General features: G+C 39.3%; 1 protein-coding gene and 1 long non-coding RNA gene across 4 annotated transcripts in view; one reads left to right on the forward strand and one right to left on the reverse strand.

Annotated features, from left to right (window-relative positions):
• Positions 1-3,055: 3,055 nt before the first annotated feature.
• The window catches only part of LOC128877826 (MAGUK p55 subfamily member 2), a 32,063-nt gene continuing 18,721 nt past the window's right edge, over positions 3,056-16,397 (forward strand). For 2 of the 3 annotated variants that reach the window (XM_054125406.1, XM_054125408.1), the window contains exons 1-2: positions 3,056-3,542; positions 11,288-11,403. In XM_054125406.1, coding sequence (XP_053981381.1) covers positions 3,419-3,542; positions 11,288-11,403 — 240 coding nt within the window. In that variant the 5' untranslated portion in view covers positions 3,056-3,418. Of the gene's footprint in view, positions 3,543-8,113; positions 9,152-11,287; positions 11,404-16,397 lie in introns of those variants that run through there. The other variant, XM_054125407.1, reaches the window with a different exon arrangement.
• Positions 11,414-15,625, reverse strand: LOC128877838 (uncharacterized). Its single transcript, XR_008457309.1, has 4 exons — positions 15,485-15,625; positions 14,056-14,494; positions 13,334-13,794; positions 11,414-12,697 (listed from the first exon to the last, which is right to left on the reverse strand). It is a non-coding gene; the product is annotated as an uncharacterized LOC128877838 (long non-coding RNA).

The following is a 16,397-nucleotide window of genomic DNA, read 5'->3' on the forward strand; positions in this document are numbered from 1 at the left end:
ACACCCAAGTCTTTTTCCCCGAAGTGAAGTACTCAATTTTTTATTTTGTTTAACTGTAGAATTGTATCGATACAGCGATGATTAAGATAGGAGTTACGCTACTAGTTGAGGTAACGATGAGATAGAGTAGCAATAAAGGGATCATTTTCGGATTATTCGTTTCTTAGGTGCCGTTAAAAAAAGTTGATAAGGCTGTTGCAGGACTTTGCCAGTATTAACACATTGGCTTCAAAGCAATTTCGTATCTTCTCTTGCAATCGTGTTACATTGGAAAACACTGTTACAACTTTATCAGTAATTAATATCCTTCAAAGAATTTTTAAGGAAATGGGTATTAACGATTGTTATGCTCATATTTGTTTATTTAGATAAAACTTGTTTGTACGTAAACCTTGATTTTCTTTCTGAAAAAAATATATCATTATATTACTTGTATCGTAACATTGATGGTAATCGTGGTTCATAATAAGAATTTATTCAAATCTCCTAAATGTTCGCTTCCATTGAAAAAAGATTGGAAGTAACAAGATAATTGGATGTTGGAGGTTTGAAGTTTGAAACTCGAAGCCGGTAGTTCGAAAAAGGACAGCAAACGACCCTCCAGCGATCTGGGCTTCAAAAAGCTAATTAAAAACTCAAGAGAGGTGATACAGGAAATCCCTGAATCATAAATAATATTTTATGTTTATCTACCTCACTTCGAGCAATTAATTACGTGGTTTTCATCGTGGAATTATCGAGACTTACTTCGTGTACTTAGTAAAAATAAATCATTGTAACAATATAAATCGAAAGCGATATAAATATTACAGTTAACTGTGAAGGATGCGCAGCGACGTTTATGATAAGAATACGTGTCCGTGATAAATCCAGATTACCTTTAAAACAACAAGGTTTGTCATTTAAACTGTACAGGATGTTGATATCCTTGCGATAACGTCATAGATACAGTTTCAGCGACTGTTGCATATTAAACGGTTGCGATAACGATAAATGTTACTTTATTCTTCGAATCGGTAATGCCACCTTTCGTTGATAACGGAGAATGTGATAACGTTATCGAATGGAGGATGCTTGAGAACGCCTGCGAGTATGCAACTGCAATGCCCACAGGATTTCACTACACAGCAAGTCTCGCTAGATGGCAGCAGCTGTTAAATTCCCTAAAAATCGTAGAATATTCCGAGGGATCGTATTCGCGATCTATTGAAAACTTAACAAAAACTTTTTATTTACCCTGTTCGTTGGCAAATAATATTCTTACTTATTAATATATCGATTTTAATAACGAACGAGCAACGTGTCGGTCTAAAATTTCGTCCGAGTTAGCGATAGATTCCACGAGATGGCTGCACCCTTACAACCGAAGAAGATTGTTTTTTATACACTTTTGAGATTTTACAAAATTTTGATTTAGAATTAAATCAACGTTAAAATTAAATTCATGTTTAGTTTTACTTATATGCATGTATCTGAACGAGTTAAGTTAGGTTTTAATTACTATATTAGCTGTGAACTTTTCAAAAACTAAATTATATTTTATAAATACTATAAATTGTATATGAGTGCAATGCTGTATGTATACATTTGTATGTAGATAGTAAGGAACACATAAACCTATATGCATTAAACAATTCTTAGTTCAGGCTTACAAGATTTGTATACAATAAATTTCTACTTCTCAAAAAGGACTATTTTTTAACAATAAGCCCATAAATAGTTTAATCTCCACTTTTCTTTTTCTTTGCTAATATTTCCTTCAGGCTGATTAAAATATAAAATATTAATCCACTATTCTAAACAAAACAATCTGTATGTAATCTATATTTGCCTGGCACTTCGTTTTTCCCTCAACAGTGGAACTAGTTTCGTTTACATACGGTTGAAGATCTCGAATGTATGATGAACGTCTTGTTTGTGCACACACGGCGATGAAAATATACCTTCGACTCTCCGAGAAGCAACCCGACTTCTCTGGAAAAGTTATTTTTCAAACTTCGCGAAGGGGGTGACGTAAACTACGTGTGATAGATTATTTCTGGCGAAATAGGAAGCACGTGTGAAAGAACCATGTTCTTAATTGTTCCTGAAGTTCCCCCAAGAGAAAATTTCAGCGAAAACTTTTGATACCTTTGCTTCTAGTTTCTTAGAGTTCTTAGGGCTATTAATCAATAGGTAAACGAGTCTGTAACGCGACGACAGGCACATGAATGAGTACTTTAGCAGCAAAAGTAGGTTGACAAAACCATGAATCACATTTTAGACATAGTGGGAGTAGCTGTATAGTCTTTTAACTATAATGGCTACAACTAGTTGCAGGCACATTTTTCAAGTTTTTCAAGTTTGACGTTAAGGCAACTTTCCATTAAAAAACAATGAAGTCTATAATATTCAACTAAACATAAAACATCTATTATACTTATGTTATACTTTATGAGGAAAACAAGGAACAAACTAATAATGAGTTTTAATAAAGAATTAAAATAAAATAATATTAATATCTCCACAAGAAAAATGGATCCTCTCTAAAGACTTCCTAGTAAGGAATAAGGCAAAGCAAAGGCAATAACAAATTACTTTGTTCAAAAATCTCCAGAGCAATTGCTACCAAGCAGTCTATAAAATTGCATAGACTCAAAACAATAGTATTAATATCTCCACACAAAAAACTGGATCCCTCTACAGAAATTCTGGTAAGGAATAAGGGAAACAATTACAAATTACTCTCTTCTAAAATCTCCAAAGCAACTGTCACCAAACAGTCCACTCCTTTTTACGACGACCACCTTGTTTCGTCAATACAATATCGAACAGTCACAAAACAATAATGCCAATATGCCCAAAGGCGTTTCAGTTCTGGTCTCCGGACGGAGAGAATGTTTTCCGCCCTTTCGTGGGCGCGTTCGCTATCGATCGATCGGAACGCACGCGGCACTCGTTGCCACGAGTCGCTAAATCGCTAGGCGGAAAGAGAGAGAGGGTGCAAAAACCCACCCCCTCGCTGTTTCAAGCTATAAGTACCGGACACGAACCGAGCGCGGGCTTATAGGTCCCGTTGCGGTCTTCCTCGTTCGTTCTCCGCGTCGTCGCGATTCCCTGCCACTCCTCCTACGATGATCTATGAATAGATCCCGAGATCTTCGACTGCCATTTTGATTTCCGTCGTCGGACGGCGATCGATTGACGCGATTGGGCACAGCACGTGGAAGTTTCGAGAGGTGCGAGTGGACCGATAACGCGACGAGACCCGAGGGGTGCCTCGCGTGTACACGTTTCAGCTCGGTCCCCTCAGGTCTCGTCTCAACAATTCTGCCCCAGAATGACAAGCTCGTCGATCGACCTGGGATTCATGCTACCAGAGGCCAGAGCGCTCGAGTGGAAGACTCGAGGCTGGGATCCACGACGATCGCGATGATCGATGTCACCTGACCTCGCTGTCGCCTCAAGGATGAAGAAGACAAGGTCGCTGATGGAGATCGAGGACATCTGCGGGTGCTCCATCGTCCCGAAGAGGGAGCTGCCTCATCTCAAGTCCACTTCCGGTGAGTCTGAGAGCGCCGTGTACCGGTTTGTTTGATTTCGGCTACGGACGAATTCGGTAAAGATAGAATAGGGCTTCATTGACTACCGTGAACTCCGTTGGTTATTTTTCCTGATTCCCAACGTTCGGCTCCCGTCGTTACATTGGACACGTTCGACCTGGTTCCTGAACATTTGATGACGTTTGTTTGGGTTTCGTCAACTCGTCCGTTTTCTTCTCTTTGACTGGCTTCGAGTGGAGTTTAGGAAGCTTCACGAAATTCCTTCTGTGGCTTCTCCTCGAAGACCAGTGTTAGTGGATTGTACTGGGAATGTATAGTGCTACTGGTGAATGAACACATTCCGATCACCTCAGGGAATGTGTGAAAAATTGTTTGTTTGAAATGAAGGCAGCGAGTACCTTCTGTACTTTGTAATGTTAGTATTACAATCAAGGCGTGAAGTTAATAAATGGAAATGTCTGTTAGTCTATTAGATCTGCGTTGACTTAGGGTATGGAATAGTGAGTACCTTTTACAACAGTCATAGAAATTGAGTTTACCTCACGTTCATAATTAGTCTAAGCTAAGTTTGATTAAATCTTAAGCCTCCGTTTGTTCGTGTTTGCGGATTCCTTCGATTTCTATTCTATTACGAATTCACTTTAAAGCTTTTAGTAGATTCTCCTCGACGAATGATTGGATTGTTGACTTTGAGTTTGGTTTGAGAGGATTTGATGAAGTACATCGAGTGCGTTGATTGAAACACTTCGTTCGTCTCCTTGGAAGTTTTGATTACTAGTCAGCTATAGATTCTTTCCGCAGTGGTACGAGGTGACTGTGATCTTGTTAATTTTAACGTAATTTCTGAGGAAGCACCGTAGATGCTGGCCTGCGTTCCAATTTCTTCGTTGAGGTCGAGGTACGAGCGACAACAACACAAAATGTCGAATGCGATTACTATACGAGAATAATCTGGATGGAAAATCACATTTCAGATGCACTCTCGCTTATAAATATGGACACTTCCTTAATTGGAATAAGTATCTAAAAAAAGTTACGCATCCATCACTGAATATTGCTTATATTTCTGTATTTAGTTTGTGTAGCATTAGAGAATATATTGTAACAATAGTTTATTTAATGTTTCATCAGTAACAATAAAAACAATTCAATTTTCTTTTCATTAATATATATGTCTTGTTAAAATTTCTTTTACTAATCTTGGCACCTTAACTATTAATTTCTTCGTTGTATCCGAAGTAATATTATTCCATTTATTTTGCAATAAATTTTCAACTATTTAATAAATTATCATACCATTTTCAAAAAAAAAATTGGGTGATAAATATTGTTTTCAAATATAAGGAAATTCTATTATTTTTAACATTTTAATAACTAGCAAGAAATTGCGATGCAAATAATTTTTTCGTATTATTTACTTCCGTACACCACTTTTCCAGATTTAATAGAAAATTCTAATTTTGTGGCATCATACTTTCAACTTAATTTTCACTGACTTTCCTATGTCGTATGAAAATTACAACAAACAGATGATCGATATCATCGCACGTGCTCGCCAAATAGAAACTCGGGCGATCGATAAAGCTCATAACAAAAACTATGTATCTTTCAACCTTGAAGAAAATGAATACCAGCCGTCCTCGTGTTGCGATGAATTCCCTTTAAAGAATTATGAACTCTCAGCACCGAGTGCGGTTTGTGGCCTGTTCTTCTCCTTCTCCTTGATTCCAGTTCGTTTACTCATTAATCGCTTCTCTCGTCCTTCAACTCGAGTCTTCTGATTTTTATTCTCTGCACTTTTCGTCAAATTTATCACGAAAAATATTTTTCTTGAAATTTTCATTGAAAATGCCTGGAAAAATTCCTGGATTCATTTACCTGAGACCATCGCTCCGTTAATTCCTCTTCGTGTTTTCTTCCTCGTTCCCCAGCTACTAATAGCGGAGCAGCTGGTCCCCGTTCAAATTTAACGACTTTTCTGATAATAAGCAGCAGTTTCGGATCTTCTAAAAGGTAAAGTCGTTGAGGGAAGAGCGGTTTTATAATCGATTTAACAACCTGGAACCGCGTATGCTCTGGTACGACAGAAAATAAACATTGCTCCTCTTCATCGAAGCAAGCAATGAACGGCCAGTATCAGTAAACAAAATGAACAAATTATGGAACGACGTTAATTGATTTATTAAGTTTGATCAAAATTAACTTTAAATCAGATTGATAGGTCTTGACATTTTTGCACATTTTGTCGAGCATCTCTTTCTTCTTTATTCCGTTTTACATGCTTATCATTCTGTCTTCATATTTTGACTTTTATATACTGTATATTGTATACTTTAATTTGATTACGTTTAGTGCTTAGATTTACAGCTCGTATTATTTGCTATCATGGCCTCCAAATATAACACATTCACACATACCACATATTCTCCTTCAATTTTCACTTCTATTTTCAACCACTGCCAGACTCCTGTCTATTTCAAGCCTCAATTAAAGTAAAAATAGTACCAATGATTTCAAACTATTTTGAAACAATATGTTACCTCCACTTACTATTACCTCCTATTTTTCAAGATTATTCCTAACAGGGGGGCCATCAAACATGGTACCACTGGATTTTGATGAATCTCAGGTATATCGTAGAAGTGTCTTAAGTACGAACTTAACCATAACTGGGCAAAGTTATTGGTATATAAAGTATATATATCGCGCGTAAAACTTTAACATCGATTTTTTCGGGAACTGTGCCTTAGTGCATAAATTTCCTTAACTTCGTACTTAGGGAAGGTACTTCTATAACATACCTGAGATTCATAAAAATCCATTGGTATCGTGTTCGGTGGTCCCCTCGTAAGTCATGTTCACATTCACTCATTCCACATACTCTTCAAGTTCTATTTCCAAATACTTCCGGTTGGAATCCATTTTCGTTGCAGTACCAGTCAAACGTGAATGGGAAAAATACTAGTTTCGAAAGGAGCACTCAGAAGTGACGTCCTCGGACAGACGTCTGGGCGTCTCGACGCTGTATCTTCGCGACTGCTTGGTATTTCTTTTCTTTTCGCCTATGGATCCCTTCCTCCCGCTCCCCAGGAACCAGCTGGTTGGTTTCCGAATCCTTCGTCCGAAGCCTCGAATTCTCGTAGCCAGTTTTCAGCTGATGGTGCTTACGTTTTCTTGTGCGTTTCGCCTCCTCCCTCTGACACTCTCGTTCCCTCTGTCTCGTCTGGAAAAATAAGAATAGCCTACTCTCTCTCTCTCTCTCCCTCTCTCTCTCTCTCTCTTTGATCTCCCGTGCTCCGAAATCTCTTGGAACGTCAGTTCTGATCGTTCTGTGGCGACGACAGCACGCGTTCCGTTCCAATTATTCGGAGATCCTCACTTTTGACGCGCGAAATTCTAGCGATAAAAAAAGTCAACGCCAAATGATATTCGATGGACGTTTAGGCTTGTTTCGATGTGGGGATAATCACTTTTCGCGAAAATTTGAAAGATGTCTTTTTAGTGGAAACGATAATTATTTGAAGTGTGTCTCATTCTGGGTTGCGAGGGGACACTTCAGTTAGATTTACTCACGATCAGTAATCTAGCAGTTTAGGATTTATAACATTTGTTCTATCGTGAAAGAAATTGGTAGATTTTATGTTGCTAAGATTGGTTAATCTTCAATTTGAAGTTAAGAAGAAAATTATGGGCTTTGGGACGTCCAATCGAATGAACTTCCTGAGGTATCATTCGTGAACATGATTTTCTATATGAATCGTGATCAATCAAACAGTGGAAGCTGAAGATCTCTGTTCGACAATCACACGTGATGTCCATAACTACAGAGATGCGTCAGTCGTGAAACCACGAGTGGTAAACACGGAGGAAATGAAAGCATTAAACGAGAAACTGTCGTAAGAAAAGGAAGAACGCTTTCTCCACAGTTAAGATGACGCCTTGATTGTGCAGCTAATGTCCAAATCATCACAGTGTCATTTCTCAAGGTGTTCGAGAATACTGACAGCTCCGTGCACCTTTACTTTTAACGTCATCTTAAATAATGGAATCTGCTATTAAAATAAGTATTCGAATTAATCAAAGCGTATAGAATAGAAAGATAATTTATTACCATTTCCTGGAAAACATGCATGCAAGTAAACGCTTTAGGCTTTTATCGAAATCCTCCTCAAATTAATATAATAGTAATACAAAAACGAACCGATTTTTATACTATTCAAATTCGTGTTTACTTCAAGCAAAGTAAATTATATTCTGAACCTCTTCAGACGCTCTCATTAAAATACAAATAGCTCTAGGAAGAAGTCCAACAAATAATTGAAAGTCTCTAATTTCTGAAGGTTTCGGTTTGAAGAATAAATTATGAAAGAGCCTAGAGTCACAGTACGAAAGAAATTGCTTGAAATAGTTTTCTGCAGCGCTAGCAATTTGAAAAAATTCGTAGTCGTCGAGGGAAGCAGCGCGACGTGGGCCTAGCACGCCTCTGTTGTCCCGTCACTTCCACAGGGTGTCGCTTTCAGTCCCCTGGCGGAGTCGAGGGCCCACAGACCCAAGCAGGTGTAACACAACGTTTCCATTCACCGCGACGCGTCGTCGTGGAACAGGCTGCGCACGCTCCCCAAAGAAAGTTCTGTCGACCTGTTTGCTCCGACAACAAACACCGATCCAGCTTCTGACTCGAGGATCCAACGTCTTCCGTGGCAAGTGATTCGAGATAATGAAAAACAAGCGGGCTGTGAAACTGCAACGGGGTGGTTAAATCAAAGAAGTAGATAAAAATAAAATGCAAAGTGTCGGGTCCTTCGAGACTTCGTGATTGTGGTGAAGATAAAGACTTTTCTACTTTTCGAAGCAACTTGACTGAAGAAGTGAAGTAAAGACATTGAACAGAGGAAGTCGAAAGAAAAGGAAAAGTGTCAATTTCGAGACTTTGTGACTGCGACTGTGACAAAGATAAAGGCTTTCCTACTCTTCGAAGCAACTTGATCGAAGAAGTGAAGTAAAAATGTCGAATAGGAGAAGGAAGTAAAAATAAAATAGAAAGTTGTAGTGTGACTGTGACTGAGACAAGGATAAAAGATTTTCTACTGTTAGGGACTATTGCACTATAGAAGTAGGATAAAAACAAATAGGTAAAGTAGAAAGAAAAGAAGTGGAAGTCCTCGCGAGACTGACTTTCGAGTTCTCTGGCGACAGACTGAAGACACCTAGAGGACAGCTAGAAGACACCGTGTTCGAATTTTTAACTGAGGAACTGGATGAGGATTTGAAGACCAATTTAAATCTACGAGTCAGGATTTGAATACAAATTTGTATCTAACGGATGAGAAGGTAGAAACACATTTTAGCTGAAGATACGAGGTAGATGGAGACTCGAAAAGGTGAAACCAGGACAGAGTTTATCAGGGATTATGTGAATCTTGAGTGAAAGATACTGAATACGAGAATTGTGACTTGTTGGTCGACGAAGGGGAGTGGTTTGTGATTCCGTTGTGCGATAAGGGACGTCAAGATGGTTTTCTTCGGAAGAAAGGAAAAGATAGAGGATCGGCGGTTGTTGGCCAGCATCGATGCCATGAATGGAATCAAACTGTATCACATGGAAAATGGTAAAAATCAAATTTGAGCACATCTAGAATTGTGATCCTTCACTATTTGAGTTTTATTTAAATCGAATAGTATGGAAGAACAAGTTGCTTAAAATTTGGCTAACATCAAATGCTGTATATGATTGGCACGTTCCCTCTAAACACTTAATTCTGCCTAATAATATGCCTCACCCTATATATAATATATTATATGTATAATACATAACATAAAACACCATAACACAACAAAACACATCATTACACAATAAATCACGACATAAAGCATCATGACATATCATAACACAACAAAATATATATATTAAATATCTAACATTGGAGACTAGAACGGAGGACTGCTTTCAAAGAGAAAGGAAAAGGAAGGACAACGAAAGAGGTCTTGCAATAAGTTTAACGTTTAATTAAATTTTCCGTTTCTCCTGAAAATATACCAGAAGGTTAGGTTTCTCTAAGTACAGTTACTTCAAGTATTTTTTCTGTGGTTTCAAACTAGTGGGAAATAGGTCGAGGCGTTCTGGACAGACGATACGCGTTCGCTATACTCCTCTATGCAGCCTTATGCACCACGTTGCATCGATACCTTCGTAACGCATTCATCATGCAAACGGCTCGTCGACGACGTCGCTTATCGCCATATGTTCAAGTGGCTAACAAATTATCGCGAGCACTCGAACCTCGAGAGCCGTGCGTGTGTCTCTGAAAGTTAAACATTAGGTAAAATACACCAACAATTTGCACTGCAGTGCGCAAAATTGCATAGAAACATTTTTTTTGAGCAAATTTCAACCAGGTTAGGAGGAAAGTATGCAACGAGCTCGAAGAAGAGTGAGAAGCTATAGCAAAGCTTAACGATGTCAATCTTCAACGTAGCTCTAATTAGTTCGGTGAGTTGTGAACATCTCTAAGCAACCAGCGTTACCACTGTGATAATTTGAATAATTTCTTCGTCCTTGAGCTTGCTCTATATCAGTCTCTAGCCTAATTGTCATCGATGTATCGTGTATCTGTTTATCCTCTACTTTGTCAAAATTGTAAAGAGGAACTATTTTAAATATAAATTAATCCTAGTAGGGGTACAAATGCGGAATATCGCCAGAAATATAGAACCTTCATACAAGATCATTTTCTCGTGCCAATATGAATAGAATAGTCTTTTTTCATTTTGTAATCCGAGACTTCGTCGTTGAAATACGAGCAGTTAGAGTTTTCGCGCGCGTAGAGTGTGAACCAGTACGCGCATATGCAGATGTACAATCAGCTGACTGGACTTCAACTGGCGCGCGCCATGAGTTACATCGGTAAACTTTAATTGCTTCTATCTGGGTAACGAAGCAGCAGGTTGCAGAATGATAAAGGATAATTTGATTTCTTTTTCAATCCTGGAAAAAGGTTCACATTTCTATCGTAATTCTGAATTACGTAAAGTATTGCAAGACATTAGAGAAATTTAATAGTTCTTCGATGATCCTTCAGAAATGTAACATTTTGTTAAATTACCTGCAATCGAGGCAAACCTCACTTCGGTGGTTAGAAGGGTCTTGATGGTTTCTTCATTGTTTCCGCATCATTTTCCCATGGAACTTCGAGATGCTTCACTCGAGTTCCGCAATTCAAGACTTTGATCCATTCAGAACCCTGTAATAACTCGAGAGAAACCACAAATTGCTCAGGCAACCAAAATCGCAATCGCCTGACAGAGTTGGATGAAGGTTACTTTGCATACCCATAAACCACATCTGGGCCACAGCCTGCAAAAGACTGGTCCAGGGGTAGGAAACACGTGGCTGTATGAAATGTACGCTCTCACAATTCTTCCAAAGGACTTGTATGTCGCGCCCCGAGGCTGGCGCTTCATAAAACACGCTGTTGCGGCGGAGGGGATTGTGATGGGGGACGTTTGAAGTTTAGCGACCTCCTGGTATTCGATTTTTCCACCGAAAGGTCCTCGTGCTCTGCCTCAGCCACCTGTAGCTAGCCGAATATTGATCCGCCAGGAAGATGGCCACACCCGGCCTCCCCTTGTCGGTCGTTCCCTCTTTTACGCCCTCGTCCCGACGCCACGAACCGGTAGTGTCGTTGCCCCTCGCCGTCGCGGATAGTCGCACAGTGTTATGGAAAAGTGCGTGGTCACTGTTCCAGCCGCCTTCATGCACGTACGCGACAACCTGGAGGAGCTGGGCAAGGTGGCCGACGACACGGATCTGCTATTCCTCAAGGGTCTCCTGGACAGCCCGGTCGTCACGTCTTTGGTGAAGGTGAGTAAACGTCAGACTCTTCCATCCACGGTTACATCATCCCTTGTGTACGCGTTTCGAATGATCAGGACGCACCATGCGCCATGGCCGTTTTTTATCAGTTTCCAAAGGTTCAAATTAAAATAGTGAATTTATTGGAATTATGGAAGATTTATTTTTTAACGTGGAACGATGCCATGGTGGATGAGTTATTGCACCTTTGGCCTTGGAGCTCAAGGCCATCGTGTTTTCTATAGGAGAGCAGTATGAACAATTTTATTAATTTACCGTTTTCGTAAAGAAACAATCTCATTGCTGGTTATTTTATTTTATCTAGAGAAATAAATCTAGGACCAGGGAGGTTGATCTGTTAAAAATGACACAGTGTTTATTACGATTATTGTTAATTAAATGTTGACGATTAGATGTTTATGTAAATTCATATTTTTATACGCACAGATAAAGAAGAGAAACTTAAATTGTAGTATATTTTGTCTTCTAAATTTATATTCAATATATCTATGCACTCGAGCACATCCTTGTGTATTTTTGTATATATACTTGTCATAAATGCATTCGCAAAGCTTTTGCAATATTCTACACCGCTCTGGGTTTCATAAATTGAAATACATAATGCAAGTGCAACGTTTGGACATCAAAACACGTGTTAACTCGAGACCGGTGTTAATATCTGTGAAACAATGACGGTGATTTCAATGTACAGCAAGCACACTCTTACTCTGATCGTTTCTGAAACCTGATTTTTCATGTAATACAATTTACTTTTGCAAAGATGTCAAAATCTTTCATGATATTTACAACATATCAAGCATCCAATGATATTCAGTCTATCGCTTATACTCTAAGCAACTCGTGCAACTTCAAACGTTGAAAAAAGGAACAGCGTGCTTCTTTAAGATACGATAACCTGAAGAAGACCTTGAATCAATTTGGCTTTCATTAAACGCTTCCCATTTGAACTTTCCCTTGCGAATATTCAGCTCGATTAATTACAAGTGCAATTGTCGGTGCATCGTGTCTGGCAGGGGCGAATAAACAAACTATAGTCACATTGGTCATGCGCGATGTGCATACAGAAGCCAGGACACATGCACGCGCCACGTGTTTACTACGATCACTCGATTTTACGAGAGAGATCCTTCTTATTTACTCGATTCTGCGTCGGCACGTGAAGTTTCCGCCATCGCGTGAATTCACCACGCTAGAACGAAAAACGACGCAGCCACGCGTGAGTCCTGGCCAACTTACAAAAAAGTTCTGGTGTCGTTGAACCCCTTCTTCCTTCAAGACTCACCTGTAACAGAGATAAATTTCTTTAGGAACCCATTCGGGAGATCTCACTAGTTATCATTTATTTATTTCGGTTGATGGAGAGATAAAAATAATTTTGAAGTATAATATTAGGTTGATTCGTATATAACTTCCGCTAGAGGTAACGAATAATCATGTTTTATGGGAACCACCTGCAGGTAGCAAGTTTTAATTTGTCTACTAAATGGAAACGAATGATATTCAACGATGGTGATTATACAATCGATTAAAATTTATTACGCAGTAATATATTTAGGAATAAATTGTAAATAAATGAATGAAATATTAAATAGCATTTTAATCTTTGAAGTTCGAGTTCTAAGAACTGAGTGATGCTTAAGTTTCTTGGAGGGAGTGGGGAATCCAAGCTGTAGTGATTTCTTCGAAAAACCAGTTCATTTAAAAAAAATTTGTTAAAGATTCAATTCATTAAAATTCCTTTCCCAGACATTTAGAACCAGATACAATATTTATTAGAAACTTTCATATTAGAAGTGACATTTTAGATGTTTCTTGGACACTTCTAATTTAAAAGTTTATGCCGTTTCCTGTAGAAACATACAGTGGAATTTTTATTACCACTTTCTATTCCGTGAAACGATCCCCGCTATTCACGTACCCAAAAACGAGTTGTTTACGCTGAACAAACAATCTTCGGGAACTGTACCGAGAAATTTTTTTAGTAAGTATTTCAGGAAGTGTCCCGTAGCGCTGAAATGTCCGAGCGAATGGGAAAACAGAGGTGAACGCGAATTTTTCGGAAACCGCGCTCGCGTTATTTCTTTGTGTCATGTGGTGCTTTGCATCGCACGCCTCCGCACCGACCAGATTGACGCAGTATTTCGGTCACGACACACATTTCACGTGGAAATTGTAACAACGCCTCTTCGGCCTTCGACGAAAGTATTAGCGTCGGTTGTACGACGCCACCAGGATTCCTCCGTGACGCGACGCCGTCCGCGTCACTTTTTCTTTCGTCATCGTTATATAACACAGTGTTCCTCAAACTTCGCGTTCCCATTAACGATAAAGAACATTTTTTATGGACCTCTTCGATAAACTAAATATTCTGACAGACTCCTGAAATGAAAATAAAGTTGTATCTCTTTAATGTTATTGTTAATCTCATTTTGTATACAATTGTAACACTAATCTGACGGAAGCCTATTTATAGGCTTTTTAATTCCAGCGTTTACCTTTTGGAACTTATTCATTATGTTGTAGGTTGTATACTTATAATATTCAATTTTTTGATACAACCTTAACATTAGATATGTTTAGTAACATAATGCAGGAATTTCTCAAATTCCATGTAAAATATAAAAGAAGAATTTTAACTACCAATTTTTAAAAACATCCAATAATCTTCATCGCCTCAGGTTCTCCATGAATGCGTTCCAACACTTTTGACCACCAGAAAATGACTCTTCGGGTTATCTGTTTCTTGGAGCCTCATCTCCAATCTGGCCGAGACTCAAAAACTCGCAGGCAGAGTTTTAAACCGCTTGGAATTATCTCGTCCCGATCGGTTGCACGCAGCGACCGTTTCCTGCGAGACGTTGGGCCTCGATCGTTTCCCTCACTCCTTGCCATTGGGGCCCGATCGTGCGTTTCCCCTACTCTCCGTCTCTTGGGCCCGCATTCCATCTTCTTCTTTCGGAGCCAGCAGGTAGAAGTCTGGTGTCGAAAAGTCGTTAAGGAGTCGGCGTCCAGTTTCCGGTCCGACGCTCGGTTAACAATGGAAATCGATGACAGACGCGGCAGGGTGTTGGTGTTTTCACTGAAATCCCATGAAAACAGCCGTGAAAACTGGCCGTCAGACCCGGGAAATTAGGCTATTGACTCTTGGAACGAGAAATTTGACACTGAGTTTGTGAAAGAAACGGGACTGTTTTGATATCCGTGAGTCCCAGAAACGACTACTGTCTTTGGTTCTCCTAATTACATTGGTGGGAATCTTGATCCCATTAGGGTGGTTTGAATGCTTAGCGGTGACGTAGAAAGAGTTTTACTCGATCACTTTGTGAGTATAATAAATGGATTTTTAGTTTATCGAAGCATCGTGAAGCCTTTCGTTGACACTATAGGTGCGTCGCTATACACATTCAGGATTAGGGAACGAACTATTCTGCCTATATTTGCATGTAGTATTTAGTAGTTCAGATAATGGTTGGATATTATATAACTGGCTGTATATATAAAAATAAGCGAATACAACAATTTTTTATTTAAATATGTACTATTTTAGGAAAATTTTATATTTGCTACAATGTTCCTATATGGACCATTTAAGTGTAGAGATCTAGCGAGTTGAAAGAATAAGGATTTACGGCACATTTGTTTGACTAGTCTTAATAGCGCGACAGAACGTGGTTCATTTGGGTTAATTGAGGAGAGAGAGGTCGTTCGAGTAATAGGAAAATTCACATTAATAGGATTAAACACATCAAAGGAGACTTCGTTGAAAGATAGCGAAGGCTGAGTAGTTTTCATTTTTTCGCCGGACTTTTCATAAACCCCTAGTACTATATTAAATACTACTATACTATAATTTACGATGATGCACTATTTTTTCTCTTCCCATAAAAATTTGTCCACTAATCAAAACTTTCCAAAAAATTAATTCCATCGCATTCCAACTAGCAATAAGCCCCTCGATTCATTTCCTAAGTAGAGCGACTTGCGCTACTTGCAAAATGAACGGCTCGAACATGACTCCAATATTAATCGTCAAAAATGAACATCTTTCACCACCCCGACGAAGCCTCACCTGAAACCTTCGAAGTAACATTTCCAAAGTGTACGATTTCCGCTGAGAAGGGAAGCAACGACATCCCCTGTGAAGCCTCGCGTGATGTACCAACGAACCGGAAGTCCTCAAGAACCGACCCAGAGAAGAATGGCGGTTCACGCGGCGAGGAAATGCGAGCAGAATCGCAGGAAGTCGGGGTTAGGTCTGGCCGAGGATCGTGAATAATCGAGGGACCCTAGATTGACAAATCGTTGCCGCTTCTCCAGATATCCACCAATTGGTTCTGACCTCGGAGAACTCTGACAATTAAACGGGTCGCAGGCGACGTCTCCGCTCTTCGAGCGGATAGGAGTCATCGTTCGTCGCGCGCTGGCAGAAATCGCGAGGCCGTCGTGTTGCGTGTACTCTCGCGTGTACGGAGCACCGATGTAATTCCAACGGGCTTGTAATCGCGGGAAGGGGCAGGGGGATGAGCGCGTGTGCGACATTCAGGCGCGTGTAAGTGACAGTGACGGATCCAGCACGCAAACCCCCTGGGCTGAAACGTAGATTTTCGAGCCACTAGGAAAAATCTGAGATTTATTAGTGGGTCGGTAACTTTAATTAAAAATTTTCTGGAGAGCTGCAATACATGCTGGAATGTATAGACGAGGGTCAAAAGGTTTCAACACGTGTTCGAGTGATGTACAATTTTTTAGATCATTCAAAAGGCAACAGGTGAATGAAACCATTCATTTTTAGACACTGTTGCTCCTCCTGGAATGCAGATAAATATTAATAAATACAATTCGTGACGGTATCATAAGGTAAATGAGTTGTATAATTTTTATAATAATTAAAAAGGCAATACACGAATGAAATTATTCATTTTCACGTGATATTTCTACTTCTGTAATGCATATAAATATTAATCAATTAAATTTATCACAAT

The sequence above is a fragment of the Hylaeus volcanicus genome, chromosome 6 (assembly GCF_026283585.1).
Source record: "Hylaeus volcanicus isolate JK05 chromosome 6, UHH_iyHylVolc1.0_haploid, whole genome shotgun sequence".
NCBI lineage: Eukaryota > Metazoa > Arthropoda > Insecta > Hymenoptera > Colletidae > Hylaeus > Hylaeus volcanicus.